The following is a 17,744-nucleotide window of genomic DNA, read 5'->3' as shown; positions in this document are numbered from 1 at the left end:
ACGGGCACTCAGCAACTTGGCACAAGAGACACCCTAGAATTAACAAAAATCTTATTTCCCGGCTATGTCCCTGCCAAAGGCACAAGGAGGGTTGGGTCTCCCTAATCTAACCTATTACAGATATGCAATATTCTTACAGAAAATTATTTACTGCAATATACACAAAAAATACAAACGATGGGTGGCCATGGAACATGGAATCGCCCTATCAACAAATCTTAGTAGATTTTGTTGGACCATCCAAACACATAAACATAAACACCCATTACTTAACCCCATCATATCAGAAACATTTAAGCTGTGGGACAAAATAATGGTCCACTTCCCATACCTTTCCTCAAGACCTTCCCCACTCACATCCCTGGTAATGAATGGTGAGTTAGACTTAGGCCCCAGCATAGAGATTCATTGCCATTCTACCCATCTATACGATTTCCCGGTGTGTTGGCTTATACATAATGAACAAATTAAACCGGTTTTACATGCTTAACTAGCTGGTTCACATACAGGCGAGTCCATAACTTTATCACAACTCACACACAATCTAAAAATATGACTAGGCCCCTAACTAACTATGAACAACTATGTATAAGAGACCCCCCAATCCATCATACGCTGTCGCTTATATATAAGATATTGATCATCCCATTTCCGGGATACCCTATCCCATATTTAGAAAGCTGGGAAAAAGACATAGGGGTGATAATCCCACAACACATAGGTACAAAGATCATTCAAACAACACTAAAAACCTCCATCTCCACGGCCGCCTTGGAAATCAACCTGAAACTACTACATAGGTGCTACTACACTCCTCAAAAACTGCACTGACCGTTCCATAAAGCTAAAAATAAATGTTGGTCATGTAAATAGTGGTATGACTCACATGTGGTGGTGGTGCACGGCCATCCAAAATTTATGGAGATCTGTTATCTCTGAAATGGAAAATATATTGGAAACCCAATTCCCTCTAGATCCCCTACTTTGGCAACTAAATAAACCTCCTAAAATAAGACATAAACCTTACCTCAAATTTTTTTTTTATAATGTCCAATAGTGTGAAGTTCCTGATAGCCAAAAACTGGAAAACGAAGGACCCACCTACAATTGATATGTGGGTACATAGGGTGTCCGACTCGATTCACCTCGAATAACTCTATTACTTAAAAGAAGACAGAATGGATACATACTCAGACATGTTGACAACATGGGAAGCATACCTTAAAAATAGATAATCCAGAATGTGTTCCAGTGCTCTTGGAGTTGGATGAGGGGGAAAATGTATTTTAAATTTACATATATATATATATATATATATATATATATATATATATATATATATATATATATATATATATATATATATATAAATATATACATGTGAGAAGCCACAGAGGAACTCTCAGCGTTGTAGAAGGTATACATGGAGGTCCAGGGGAGGTATCACCCAAGTTGATGTTGGTTGTATTAGTCCAAAGTTAAGTTGATTTATTAAAAGCAAATTAGCTCAAAAGTTTTATTATACAATGTCCTTTTTTATTTCTCTGTATTGAATATGGAGCTGCGTCTCCAACACCTGTGATTTTTCCTTTTATAATTTGCTAAATAAAGTTAATTTTAAAAAATAAATAAAAAAATATATATATATATAATTTTTTAAGATACACGTACTAGACAAATTCTAATTAGCTTTAAAATTCAATATTTATTGTTTAATAATAAAGTTATTATATAATCTATTTCATTCTTTTTTTCCCCAGTGGATTAAAGGACAAGGATTTCTTCATAAAAATATACCAGTAACAGCGGGGAACATAAAATGGTCTAATGAATTGAGAGAGAGACTGTTTAAGTTCAGATCATCTTTCAAACATATTAATCACAGGTAAGAAAATATTATCTTGCCAGTTTTTAGCTATATTTAATGCAAAGAAATGTATCAAGTTAATAAGAAATTAATCCTTATTAAACTCAGATTGGCATCCTTAAAGGGACAATAAATTCCTTGAGATTTTATACAAAAACGTTTAGTTATGAATAATAAAACAATTTTGCAATACATTTTGCCCAGCATTTGAAATGCCCCCTGCTGTTTTTTAATGCCAACTCTGCTACATATTTGTTTCCAATTGGATTTATCAGATAACAATGTATTTTATACTAATTTATTAACGTGGCTAACCTTGTTGTCTGTAGACTACAGTTCATATTGGCTCATCCAAATAAGGCAAATTGGAGGGGGGGAAGGAGTTTTGCTATTGAAAAATAAGTGCAGTAAAAAAGGATGCTAACACGTAACAGCTTTGCTGATATGTTCCTCAATAGCAACAGAAACCATCTTTTAATTAAAACATGTTTACTGTCCCTTTATGGGATACAGCTTCCCTTCTGCTGACCTTCTATTACTTATATTTTCATTACAATAATATAGAATGAGGCAAATCTGAAAAATCTGAAACTTAAGTTGTTCTTTTTTTAACAGCCTGTAATAGTTTCTTGTTGCTGTGGGTAGTGTCAGAGGAACAAAGTGGTTATAAATTGGTGTTCCACTGCAAATGATACCAGTTCAAATAGATGTGTTGTGTTGTAAGATAAACACAGATGCACACACATACGCACACACGTGTGCCAACAAAAAAGTAGTCTAAAAATAATATTTTATTATGCCACTAAAGGTTGCATATAACTTTGTGTTTAACTCCCGATGAGGGGTTAAACACATAGCTAAAGACTGTTCCAGAACACCAAAGAACTACTGGGACCTAGCTAAAAATTTCTGATGAGACAATGACAAGAGGCATATTTGTGCAGCCATCAATCACCAGCTAGCTCCCAATAGTTGCCCAGTAGTGCAATGTTGCTCCTGAGTCTATCTAAGTATATATATATATATATATATATATATATATATATATATATATATATATATATATATATATCTTTGTACAACGGATACAAAGAAAACAATGTTAACTGAAAAGTATCTTGAAGGGACAATCTCAAAATGTTTCTTTCATGATTCAGATTGAGAGTATAATTAAAAAAAAACTTTCCAATTCACTTATATTAGAAAAACAGACAGGTAGGCACAAGCACATCCATGCATATGTGTGTGGCATTATATGGCAATAGTTTTGTAAGCATGCCTTTAGCAATGTTATACATTGTGAAAACATTGCTGCCATCTAGTGCTTAAAGGGACACTCAACCCAAAATTTTTCTTTCGTGATTCAGATAGAGCATGACATTTTAAGAAACTTTGTAATTTACTCCTATTATCAAATTTTCTTCATTCTCTTGGTATCTTTATTTCAAATGCAAGAATGTAAGTTTAGATGCCGGCCCATTTTAGGTAAACAACCTGGGTTGTTCTTGCTGATTGGTGGATACATTGATCTACCAATATCTGCTGTCCAGAGTTCTGAAGAAAAAAAAAGCTTAGCTACCTTATTTTTCAAATAAAGATAGCAAGAGAGCAAAGAAAAATTGATAATAGGAGTAAATTAGAAAGATGCTTAAAATTGCATGCTCTATCTGAATCACGAAAGAAAAAAAATTGGGTTTAGTGTCCCTTTAATAGAATTCTTTCAAAACTGCTGCCATATTGTGCTTCAGACATGTGCACGCTACCTACCTAGGTATTCTCTTCAACAAAGGATAACAGGCAAACAAAATAAATGTGATAATAGAAGAAAATTAGAAACATTTTTTATTTTTTTTATTGTATGCTCTGAATTGGATTTTCTGTCCCTTTACAATTGCATGCTCTATCTCAAAAAGGAGTTTAATTTTGATTTTCTTGTCACTTTAAATGAAAAGTATCTTGCTCAAACAATGCAGCCAATGATATCGCAGTTTTAGGTGATATCAGAAATATCCCTGTGGAAAATAGACCACACAAGTCTCTAAACTGAGCCAAGGGTGTTTGGGACTTGAGGGGTGATGAATGTCAAATGCTATCTGCAACATTATTATAAGCAGACAACTGGAAGGTGCACAACCAGAAACACAACTAAAACCTCACAAACATCAAATGGGATAACCTATTATAAATTCAGGGCTTGCAAATGCTGTTATTTTCAATTTGATGAATTTGAAACTTAATTCATATTTATAGTATAACAAACTGTTCACTGAATGATAAATGGACCTCCTGATAGGATCCTCCAGATCCAATCAGATCACACCAGAGTCCCCAAAACACTTAACGGGACATTAAACACTGAATCAGTGCTGGACAGAATGATGTATTTAAAGCAAAGATTAGACTGAGATAAATATCCAGATATATATATATATATATATTTTTTGTAGTATATAATAAATATATGGTAAGTAATCAGAATTAAAGGAAAAAGGGACAAAGTAAATAGTAAAAGTATATTGCACAGTTATTTTACTACATACAGTATATTCTATACAAACATGTTATATTACAAGCTAAGAGTGTTTAAACTGTATTTTTGAATTACGTTAGTTGTTTACTGAAAAAAATGTTTAGTTGTAGAGTCTGTTAAGCAATAGGCGCTGCCTTTGCTTAAAGGGACAGTAGACACCAGAATTTTTGTTGTTTAAAAAGGTAGATAATCCCTTTTTTACCCATTCCCCAATTTTGCATAACCAACACAGTTATAATAATATACTTTTTACCTCTGTGATTACCTTGTATCTATGCCTCTGCAAACTGCCCTCTTATTTCAGTTTTTTTGACAGACATGCATTTTTAGCCAATCAGTACTGACTCCTAGGAGCTTCACGTGCCTGAGCTTAATGTTATCTATATGAAACACATGAACTAATGCCCTCTAGTGGTGAAAACTGTCAAAATGCTTTCCGATTAAAGGCAGTCTTCAAGGTCTAAGAAATTAGCACATTAACCTCCTAGATTTAGCTTTCAACTAAGAATACCAAGAGAACAAAGCTAAATTGGTAATAAAAGTAAATTGGAAAGTTGTTTAAAATGACATGCCCTATTTAAATCATGAAAGATTTTTTTTTACTTTACTGTCTCTTTAAGACAATTAAGGACAGTTATAAATGGGTAACTAGAGTTTGCAGAGAGTGTGGAAGTCTGAAGGGTGCACTTCCACTTTTAACTGAAGAATTATATTCAGGAAGAGGGGACAAAATAAATAATGAAAGTATATTGCAAAGTTCTTTTAATACATATGCTAAAAAAAAATGTATATTAAAAACTCAAATGCTATCAATACCACAGACAAAACGAAATGGATGGCGCTGGTCTTGCGGAATAATAAGTTTCTGATAATAGATAGAAATGGACTTGATGTGCAAGTTAAAATCTGTTGCAATAATGTGCAATATACTCACTCCTTAAGTAACGTGAGTCCTGCTTCTATGGTATATCCCTCTGTGATATGTCCCTCTCCAAAGGCAACAACAAGGAGGTTTTCAACAAGGGGCTGGAAAAGGATTGGAACCTCATCAGCAGTAAAGTGAAACTTTAAATTGAAGAAACAAGTAGTAACTTACTTATCCAAAATAGCAAGTCCGGCTCGTCACAGCGAAATAATTGCAAAATATGCAAGATAAAAAATGGTTTATTGTAGCTCTACGCGTTTCAACGCTTAAGCGTCTTTTTCAAGAGCAATAAAAGACAATAAAAACAAGTAACAGTTTGTATGATGCTGTGACAATATAGCCGGCTTTTATACAAATGTATCGATGTTCCAATTTCCTGTCTGTGGCAGGAAATTGGACTCACATGATAGAAACAGAAATAAAAGTACAAATTCCTACTAGATGTTTAGGCCCAACCTTATTTTTAAAAATTATTAAATCTTTTTATGTCGCTCATTTAACTTTGAAATGTTAACTTTATATTTGGTTCGGCATAAACATGAACAATAAAAGTGACCAATCAGTGAATTACTTTACATTTTTGTCCAATGAGAAGACAGAGTTAGATTAAGTCCCCATTCGAGTATTCCTTGAGTTTCAGTTCCCTTTAAGGTCCGCTTTAAATTCACGTGATACTTTTAGCCAATCCCATGATGTTAGAAGATTTTCCGTTGATCTATGACGTCGTGTGGGCTCGCTAGTCACGTGTTATTTCTGACCAATCTGTGAGGACGTTTTTCCTTGTGGCTTTAACCAAATGTTCCGTTATAGGGATTTACGATCTTACATTCTATGAATAGAAAAAATAGAATAGCGGCAGTATCCATTCTAATCACCAATACAATTGAATGTTATCTAGTTGGTTTATGGCAATTTTATATATAATTTGATAACATAAGAAATATGTGCAAAGATGTTTTGCACTGTGCGGACTTTAATACATGTAAATGGAGATTTAATTCTAGTCACTAAATGGTACTTTCCAAAGTTTTCTTTCTATTAAAAAGACTTTTGCGGCAGCCTTAAATTACATATAACTCAGTAACATAGACATTTATGCAATGGTATATACAATATAAATACTTTGCAAACACATTAAAGACCGCATTATCAATTTGAATCATATGAAAAAGGAATTTAAAAAGTTTCTCTTTATATTATAAAACCCTTTGAGAAAATTTAGAGAGGGCAGCATTTGTCCGTTCAACTCATATATGGATAAGAATAGTGACCTTATATTTAACGGTTTACCATAACCTTATAGCATAGCTACGTTAAAGGATAAATAAAACAGTGAAGTTATGTGTGCAGTTTAAAGGTATTTCATATTTTGTGTTATCTAATTTAAATATGAATAAATTTGTAAAATATAGTTGCAATTTTTTGGTTTACCTTAATTTTTGTGTTATCTAATTTAAATATGATGTGAAAAAATGTGCAAAATATAATTTAATACAATACTAATTGCAATACTAATTGCGAAAATAATTATCTTCCTAACTTGTGTGAATTGAAAATGGGTGAAATAAAATAAAAAGAAAGAAAAGAAAATAAATGTGTGAACTCAATAAAGTAATATTATAGGTAACTAAATAAATAACTAATGAACTTAACAGTAGTAAATAATTACTTCATATATTAGAACCCTGTGTTTAAAGAATTCTCTATCCCTAATGGAATTAGTTTAGATAAAAGCTGCTATTCGAATATCTTTGTTGAGCCCCCAATGATTGTAAGTTCTTAGTGTGTGAATCCACCATAGTTCTCTCCTGTTTAACTCATCTTCCAAATTCCCTCCTCTCCAGTGAGTGGTTACCTTTTCTATCCCTATCCATGAAAAATTCTTAAAATCAAATTTGGTGCAAGTGTTGCAATGTAAAGGGACACCATGATCTTCATGTCTCTTCTCTATTTTGTTAAGGTGTTCTAAGATACGGGTCTTGAGAAATCTGGTTGTTTGTCCTAAATATTGGATCTGACAGTTGCATTGTAATAAATAGATCACGTTCTGAGTCTTGCATGTAATAAAATGTTTAATTATATAGGTATTTCCCGTTACAAAGGAAGTAAAAGATTTGTGAGTTCTTTTTGTGTAATTGCATCCTTTACATTTTCCACATGTATAGAAACCTTGTAAGTTAGATATACTTAAAGGTGGTTTGGGGGCCATGCCTTTAATTAAAGAAGGGGCCAACTTTTGTTTAAAATTACTACCTCTTCTATATGTGATCTGGGGTTTGTTGGGTATAATATTACTTAAGAATTCGTCATTCTGTAAAATGTGCCAGTGTTTTTTGATTATTTTATTGATTTGATGGTGCCCTGAATTAAATGTTGTGACAAATCTGGGGAAAGAAGATTGTTGATTTGTTGTAGTTTTATTTTTTGCCAAAAATAATTGCGATCCTGATTTTTAATTAGTTGTCTATCTACCTCAAGACTACTTGAAGAGTAGCCTTTTTGCAAAAATCTCTTTTTAAGTAATAATGATTGTTCCTCGTAATCTTCTATTTTATCACAATTTCTCCTGATGCGTTGGAATTGTCCTCTGGGAATAGCCTTTAACCATGATGGGTGGTGTTGACTGTCATGCTGAATGTATGTGTTTGCATCACATTCCTTAAAGTGTGTTTTCGTGTGTATATGTCCATCAACCGTTGTGATGGACAAATCTAAAAAGATTGCTTTGGTGTTATTTATTTCTGGGGTCAAAATGATGTTCATGTTGTTTTTGTTTAAATCATTAACAAATTGTTGGCAATTTTCTATATTTCCCTTCCAAATGCAGAGGACATCGTCGATGTACCTCCGCCATGTCACCAGGTTCGCCCCAGCCACGTCATTGGACCATACATAAAGGTGTTCAAAATGGTCCATATAAATGTTGGCGTAGCTGGGGGCGAACCTGGTGCCCATGGCGGTACCACAAATTTGTAAATATTGTGAATCATTGAACCAGAAAAAATTATGGGTTAACATGAAATCTATAGCTACCAAAATAAAATCTAACATTTTTTCAGATAAATTAGGATCTTGGGTTAGTTTCCATTTGATGGCTGTTAGACCTTTTTGATGGTCTATTATGGAATATAATGATGTAACGTCCATGGTAGCCCATAAAAAATCAGGTTTCCATTCTAATTGTTTAATAATGTTGAGTACACTGGTGGTGTCTTTTAAATATGATTTTGAATTTTGTGCATAAGGCTGTAAAAAATAATCTATAAATGCAGATAAATTAGAAGTTAATGAATCTATGCCACTGATGATTGGGCGACCTGGGGGTTGTAGAGGATTTTTGTGTAACTTTGGCAAAAAATAAAAAATTGGAGTTTTTGAGTTGGTTTTAAACAGAAAATCATATTCTTTTTCATTGATAACTTCTCTGTCTAAAGCTGTTGTCAATAATTCTTGTAATTCCTGACTGAATTCTTTTTTGGGAGAGTGGTTTAGAATATGATAAGTGTTAGTGTCTGATAGAATTCTGTTGGCTTCTTGTAAGTAAAAGGCTCTATCCATAATGACTACCCCTCCCCCCTTATCAGCTTCCTTTATAACGATGTCCTCTCTCTTGTTAAGTACTTTTAAAATTTCAGATTCTGTTTTAGATAGATTATAGTGTTTGGGTTGGTGTCTCAAATTTTCTATGTCTTTCATAATTAGTTTCCCAAAGACATCTGTACAAGGCCCTTTGAAATGACTGGGATAGAATTTTGATGGATTTTTAAATTTAGTCCTCGGGTCACTCTCAGGAGGTGTATAGCTTAAAGTTTCTTTTTTAATAAAGAAACGTTTGATAGTTAAATTCCTGATGAATTTCTGGGCGTCTATGAATAATTGAAAAGTATTTACTCCTTGGGTTGGGACAAATTTAAGTCCTTTGGCTAATACCCGTGTTTCTTGTTCACTGATTGGCTGTGATGACAAATTATATATCTTACTTAAAAATGTCTTGTTCTCATGTGTCTTGCCTCCACCTCCCCTTCTCCCTCTAACTGATTTGGTGTCCTTTCTCGTTTTCTTGGGTTGGACCTGTTGTCCTGATTCCTGAAATGTGGAGTGTATCTTTCTGTTGATGCAATGGGGCTGTCTTGATTCCTGAACTGTGGAGTGTGTCTGTCTACTGGCGTATTGGGGCTGTCCTTCTGTAGAGGGGCAAATCTGTTGTTTTGAGGCCAATGTTGATTGGTGTGGGGTGTTGATTTGTGTTTGTCCCAATTTTGATTGGATGGAAAAGGGTAAGAATCTTTATGATGTGCTCTATTGTCATAATTGTATGTATTTCTATTTTCCTGTTTGGCATCGTAATTCCTGTATGAATTACTATTTGTATGTCTATTATAGGTTTCCCTATCTCCATTATGTTGATCATAATTTTGGTCATAATGATTTGACTGTCTGTTTGATCCCTGTTGGGTCCTATAATTAACTCTGTTTTTTTCCCATGGTTTATTACCAATGTGCTGTTTATCTCCACTAAAGGAGTGTTTATTGTGGGGACCTTTAGCAAAATTATTAGAATTTTCTTCTTGCATTTGGACATATTGTATGCCCTTATCAAAATCATCTTTGTCCCTGAGATATTTTTTGTATTTGGAGTTCCCAATTTGGTCATCTAATTGTTTAGCATTACTTTTTATTTCTTCAAATTTATCTAAACAACGTTTATCTGATAAAAAAGTGTCCAATTCATTTTCAAGAGCTATTATTTCTTTCTCTATATTTTTTAAGCTAATGAGGCAAGACACATGAGAACAAGACATTTTTAAGTAAGATATATAATTTGTCATCACAGCCAATCAGTGAACAAGAAACACGGGTATTAGCCAAAGGACTTAAATTTGTCCCAACCCAAGGAGTAAATACTTTTCAATTATTCATAGACGCCCAGAAATTCATCAGGAATTTAACTATCAAACGTTTCTTTATTAAAAAAGAAACTTTAAGCTATACACCTCCTGAGAGTGACCCGAGGACTAAATTTAAAAATCCATCAAAATTCTATCCCAGTCATTTCAAAGGGCCTTGTATAGATGTCTTTGGGAAACTAATTATGAAAGACATAGAAAATTTGAGACACCAACCCAAACACTATAATCTATCTAAAACAGAATCTGAAATTTTAAAAGTACTTAACAAGAGAGAGGACATCGTTATAAAGGAAGCTGATAAGGGGGGAGGGGTAGTCATTATGGATAGAGCCTTTTACTTACAAGAAGCCAACAGAATTCTATCAGACACTAACACTTATCATATTCTAAACCACTCTCCCAAAAAAGAATTCAGTCAGGAATTACAAGAATTATTGACAACAGCTTTAGACAGAGAAGTTATCAATGAAAAAGAATATGATTTTCTGTTTAAAACCAACTCAAAAACTCCAATTTTTTATTTTTTGCCAAAGTTACACAAAAATCCTCTACAACCCCCAGGTCGCCCAATCATCAGTGGCATAGATTCATTAACTTCTAATTTATCTGCATTTATAGATTATTTTTTACAGCCTTATGCACAAAATTCAAAATCATATTTAAAAGACACCACCAGTGTACTCAACATTATTAAACAATTAGAATGGAAACCTGATTTTTTATGGGCTACCATGGACGTTACATCATTATATTCCATAATAGACCATCAAAAAGGTCTAACAGCCATCAAATGGAAACTAACCCAAGATCCTAATTTATCTGAAAAAATGTTAGATTTTATTTTGGTAGCTATAGATTTCATGTTAACCCATAATTTTTTCTGGTTCAATGATTCACAATATTTACAAATTTGTGGTACCGCCATGGGCACCAGGTTCGCCCCCAGCTACGCCAACATTTATATGGACCATTTTGAACACCTTTATGTATGGTCCAATGACGTGGCTGGGGCGAACCTGGTGACATGGCGGAGGTACATCGACGATGTCCTCTGCATTTGGAAGGGAAATATAGAAAATTGCCAACAATTTGTTAATGATTTAAACAAAAACAACATGAACATCATTTTGACCCCAGAAATAAATAACACCAAAGCAATCTTTTTAGATTTGTCCATCACAACGGTTGATGGACATATACACACGAAAACACACTTTAAGGAATGTGATGCAAACACATACATTCAGCATGACAGTCAACACCACCCATCATGGTTAAAGGCTATTCCCAGAGGACAATTCCAACGCATCAGGAGAAATTGTGATAAAATAGAAGATTACGAGGAACAATCATTATTACTTAAAAAGAGATTTTTGCAAAAAGGCTACTCTTCAAGTAGTCTTGAGGTAGATAGACAACTAATTAAAAATCAGGATCGCAATTTAATTTTGGCAAAAAATAAAACTACAACAAATCAACAATCTTCTTTCCCCAGATTTGTCACAACATTTAATTCAGGGCACCATCAAATCAATAAAATAATCAAAAAACACTGGCACATTTTACAGAATGACGAATTCTTAAGTAATATTATACCCAACAAACCCCAGATCACATATAGAAGAGGTAGTAATTTTAAACAAAAGTTGGCCCCTTCTTTAATTAAAGGCATGGCCCCCAAACCACCTTTAAGTATATCTAACTTACAAGGTTTCTATACATGTGGAAAATGTAAAGGATGCAATTACACAAAAAGAACTCACAAATCTTTTACTTCCTTTGTAACGGGAAAGACCTATATAATTAAACATTTTATTACATGCAAGACTCAGAACGTGATCTATTTATTACAATGCAACTGTCAGATCCAATATTTAGGACAAACAACCAGATTTCTCAAGACCCGTATCTTAGAACACCTTAACAAAATAGAGAAGAGACATGAAGATCATGGTGTCCCTTTACATTGCAACACTTGCACCAAATTTGATTTTAAGAATTTTTCATGGATAGGGATAGAAAAGGTAACCACTCACTGGAGAGGAGGGAATTTGGAAGATGAGTTAAACAGGAGAGAACTATGGTGGATTCACACACTAAGAACTTACAATCATTGGGGGCTCAACAAAGATATTCGAATAGCAGCTTTTATCTAAACTAATTCCATTAGGGATAGAGAATTCTTTAAACACAGGGTTCTAATATATGAAGTAATTATTTACTACTGTTAAGTTCATTAGTTATTTATTTAGTTACATATAATATTACTTTATTGAGTTCACACATTTATTTTCTTTTCTTTCTTTTTATTTTATTTCACCCATTTTCAATTCACACAAGTTAGGAAGATAATTATTTTCGCAATTAGTATTGCAATTAGTATTGTATTAAATTATATTTTGCACATTTTTTCACATCATATTTAAATTAGATAACACAAAAATTAAGGTAAACCAAAAAATTGCAACTATATTTTACAAATTTATTCATATTTAAATTAGATAACACAAAATATGAAATACCTTTAAACTGCACACATAACTTCACTGTTTTATTTATCCTTTAACGTAGCTATGCTATAAGGTTATGGTAAACCGTTAAATATAAGGTCACTATTCTTATCCATATATGAGTTGAACGGACAAATGCTGCCCTCTCTAAATTTTCTCAAAGGGTTTTATAATATAAAGAGAAACTTTTTAAATTCCTTTTTCATATGATTCAAATTGATAATGCGGTCTTTAATGTGTTTGCAAAGTATTTGTATTGTATATACCATTGCATAAATGTCTATGTTACTGAGTTATATGTAATTTAAGGCTGCCGCAAAAGTCTTTTTAATAGAAAGAAAACTTTGGAAAGTACCATTTAGTGACTAGAATTAAATCTCCATTTACATGTATTAAAGTCCGCACAGTGCAAAACATCTTTGCACATATTTCTTATGTTATCAAATTATATATAAAATTGCCATAAACCAACTAGATAACATTCAATTGTATTGGTGATTAGAATGGATACTGCCGCTATTCTATTTTTTCTATTCATAGAATGTAAGATCGTAAATCCCTATAACGGAACATTTGGTTAAAGCCACAAGGAAAAACGTCCTCACAGATTGGTCAGAAATAACACGTGACTAGCGAGCCCACACGACGTCATAGATCAACGGAAAATCTTCTAACATCATGGGATTGGCTAAAAGTATCACGTGAATTTAAAGCGGACCTTAAAGGGAACTGAAACTCAAGGAATACTCGAATGAGGACTTAATCTAACTCTGTCTTCTCATTGGACAAAAATGTAAAGTAATTCACTGATTGGTCACTTTTATTGTTCATGTTTATGCCGAACCAAATATAAAGTTAACATTTCAAAGTTAAATGAGCGACATAAAAAGATTTAATAATTTTTAAAAATAAGGTTGGGCCTAAACATCTAGTAGGAATTTGTACTTTTATTTCTGTTTCTATCATGTGAGTCCAATTTCCTGCCACAGACAGGAAATTGGAACATCGATACATTTGTATAAAAGCCGGCTATATTGTCACAGCATCATACAAACTGTTACTTGTTTTTATTGTCTTTTATTGCTCTTGAAAAAGACGCTTAAGCGTTGAAACGCGTAGAGCTACAATAAACCATTTTTTATCTTGCATATTTTGCAATTATTTCGCTGTGACGAGCCGGACTTGCTATTTTGGATAAGTAAGTTACTACTTGTTTCTTCAATTTAAAGTTTCACTATACTGCTGATGAGGTTCCAATCCTTTTCCAGCCCCTTGTTGAAAACCTCCTTGTTGTTGCCTTTGGAGAGGGACATATCACAGAGGGATATACCATAGAAGCAGGACTCACGTTACTTAAGGAGTGAGTATATTGCACATTATTGCAACAGATTTTAACTTGCACATCAAGTCCATTTCTATCTATTATCAGAAACTTATTATTCCACAAGACCAGCGCCATCCATTTCGTTTTGTCTATTGCTTATACAGTCCTTGGGGAGAGACTGAGGAAGGGCAGCGGTCACTTTATTTAACAAGGAGAGTATTGTTTTTAGTACATTGTGTTGAGCATATTTTCTGTTAACATCTATTTGTTTGCTACACACATCTTTGCACAGTTGTTTATCAATACCACAGGCCTGTACTAAGAATAGTGCAGAGTCTGGTATTGCACGTTAATGGTAAAACAGAATTACCAGAGAATGTTTAGTGTAGCCAATGGCATCTATTTATCAAGCCGTCAACCGCAAATACTCTGGAATTCCGCAGCGTATTTGTGGCGAGCCTGATTCGCCTTAGTTATCAAACCCTACAAACCGGCAAAAGTAGAATTTGGTGACGTAACATACGATCCGCCGGACACAGATCAATGCTTATGTCACTCCAAATGTTCCGAACGCAAGTTCGGCACAATCTGACTACTTTTGGAAATTATCAAATATCTACCAGGTACGCTCACCACTATTCCGGCCCAGCGTACCTGGTTTTTGCCATAGGAATCACTGGGAGTCAGAAAGCAGCAAAAGCTTATGTTCGCTGCTGCCCAATATCCCATTGATTCCTATGGGAATGTTTACACCTAACACCCTAACATGTACCCCGAGTCTAAACACCCCTAATCTGCCACCCCTACACCGCCGCCACCTACTTTATACTTATTAACCCCTAATTTGCCATGCCGACACCGCCGACACCTAAATAAAAGTTATTAACCCCTATCCCGCCACTCCCGGACCCCGCCGCAGCTAAATAAACTTATTAACCACTAAACCGCCGCTCCAATAGGCAATTTGCTGAATCTGTTTAAATAACTCCTTCCGAATATCAGCTGGACATTCCTTGACAAAGGGGCAGAGTCCCCGAAACGCGCGTCAGAACCAGCATAGACGCCACCACCTGAACTTACCTGTGCTGCTGTAGCCACATTGCACGCCAACTTTTGCAAACAGTTTGCCGGACGGACGGAGCAAGATGGGAATATCGTAACAGCAGTCTATTTCCACACCGAAGGCTATGTCGGTGACAAGTCTCACGGTAACATTATACATACCAGCACCTAGACGCCACATGTAACATCGTCTATTACTATTGGTTTGCAGCTATATCCTAGAGTTACCTGCATCATAAAACAAGGCATCTTTGGCTATGATTTATTGCTGTGTTATGACACAGATTGGGAGCATAAAGTTACTATTTGCTGTGTTAGAAGTATACCGTGAGTGAATCTACTATAAAGGGTGTGAGGTTGGATTTGCTGTGTGAGTATACCTCGCCTTAATACGGCAACTTGCAGTATATTATTGTGGCCACTTATTCGATAGTATTTTCGGAGGGACACTTAGAAGCACAATATTGCCTTCTATGAGCAATGCATTACATGCTTACCAGTGCCAATTTCTATGTGTGATCTCTTCATGACAGGACAAAGACATGGACTATAAACATTAACAGCATGTATAAGTTCTTTTGGCAAGCCTAATATTATTACATCTACAGGACACCAGATATAAGGGCTAAATTCCATAACTCAATTTCTCGTCACAATTCTCTGAATTATTCATAAGAACTTTGTTCTCTTTTTTTTCGTTTTTTTCACCTTGGATACAATTTATGCAATAAGGACTTTGTTTTTCTGGATACAATTGACACAATATCCGGTTGTTTAAAGACCGAGAACTTTCCTGTTTATTACCCTTGTCTTTTCTTAAAGCAATACTACCATTGATTTTCTCTTACAGGTGGAGTGTGTCTTCACTTCCTGGGGATGCCCGGGGGGTGTTATTTTGTGTACATATCACATTTACGCTGTTTTCTTATCATTTTGTATGTTTGAAATACATCATTTTTTATTATTTTTTATTTTTCATATGGTACGGATGTGTTTGGTGGATGGGGTAGGTGTGGATGTGAGTGAGCTCTCATCTAGTTTTGTCTTCCTTCATAGAGTACATACAGGTGTATACATTCATTAAATTACTCTGCTGATATTTCTAAGACTCCTTGGCTGGGATTTATTTTTTATTATATTAGTATTGAGTCTAGGACCAGACTCCATCCCGCGCCGGAGCACAACACAGCATATAGGTGGTGCGGTCACTCTTTGAGTATACTATATTAAATTTATTAACCACTAAACCTAAGTCTAACCCTAACCCTAACACCCCCTAACTTAAATATAATTTAAATATATCTAAATAAATATTACTATCATTAACTAAATAATTCCTATTTAAAACTAAATACTTACCTATAAAATAAACCCTAAGCTAGCTACAATATAACTAATAGTTACATTGTAGCTAGCTTAGGCTTTATTTTTATTTTACAGGCAACTTTGTATTTATTTTAACTAGGTACAATAGTTATTAAATAGTTATTAACTATTTAATAACTTCCTAGTTAAAATAAAGACAAATATACCTGTAAAATAAAACCTAACCTACGTTACAATTACACCTAACACTACACTATAATTAAATTAATTCCCTAAACTAAATACAATTAAATACAATTTAAAAATATTATCTAAAGTACAAAAACAAACAAACACTAAATTACAGAAAATAATAAAATAATTACAAGATTTTTAAACTAATTATACCTAATCTAATACCCCTAAAAAAATAAAAAAGCCCCCCAAAATAAAAAAAAGCCCTACCCTACACTAAATTACAAATAGCCCTTAAAAGGGCCTTTTGCGTGGCATTGCCCCAAAGTAATCAGCTCTTTTACCTGTAAAAAAAAATTACAACCCCCCCAACATTAAAACCCATCACCCACATAACCAACCCTATTCTAAAACCCACCCAATCCCCCCTTATAAAAACCTAACACTAACCCCTTGAAGATCACCCTACCTTGAGAAGTCTTCACCCAACCGGGCCAAAGTCCTCCACCAAGCCGGCAGAAGTGGTCCTCCAGACGGACAGAAGGCTTCATCAAGGCGGCATCTTCTATCTTCATCCATCCGGCATGGAGCGACTCCATCTTCAAGACATCTGACGCGGAGCATCCTCTTCTTTTGACGTCTTCTTGCTGAATGAATGTTCCTTTAAATGACGTCATCCAAGATGGTGTCCCTTGAATTCCGATTGGCTGATAGAATTCTATCAGCCAATCGGAATTAAGGTAGGAAAAATCCTATTGGCTGATGCAATCAGTCAATAGGATTGAGCTTGCATTCTATTGGCTGTTCCAATCATTCTATTGGCTGGTCCAGGAGCGGCAGTTTAGGAGTTAAACACTTTATTTAGTTGCGGGGGGGTCCGGGAGCGGCGGTTTAGGGGTTAATACATTTATTAGAGTTGCGGTGGGGTCCGGGAGCGGCGGTATAGGGGGTAAACAGTATAGTATAGTGTGGGTGTTTAGTGACAGGGTACCAAGAAAGCTGTAAAAAAGCCAGAAGAGCAGTGAGATCAATGACTGTTATGTAATATGTAACATATTTTAAAATAAAGTATTACGCACATATTATATATATATATATATATATATATATATATAT

The 17,744-nt window shown here is 34.4% G+C and overlaps 1 protein-coding gene across 1 annotated transcript in view; it reads left to right on the top strand.

The window, feature by feature from the left end:
• LOC128658546 (dynein axonemal heavy chain 11-like) overlaps positions 1–17,744 on the top strand; it is a 1,692,686-nt gene that overhangs the window by 243,674 nt on the left and 1,431,268 nt on the right. The window contains 1 exon segment of the mRNA XM_053712841.1: positions 1,761–1,885. Coding sequence (XP_053568816.1) covers positions 1,761–1,885 — 125 coding nt within the window.

Source organism: Bombina bombina, chromosome 1, assembly GCF_027579735.1.
Source record: "Bombina bombina isolate aBomBom1 chromosome 1, aBomBom1.pri, whole genome shotgun sequence".
NCBI lineage: Eukaryota > Metazoa > Chordata > Amphibia > Anura > Bombinatoridae > Bombina > Bombina bombina.
The sequence above is the reverse complement of the archived record's forward strand: the minus strand, read 5'-3'. Positions and strand labels throughout refer to the sequence as shown.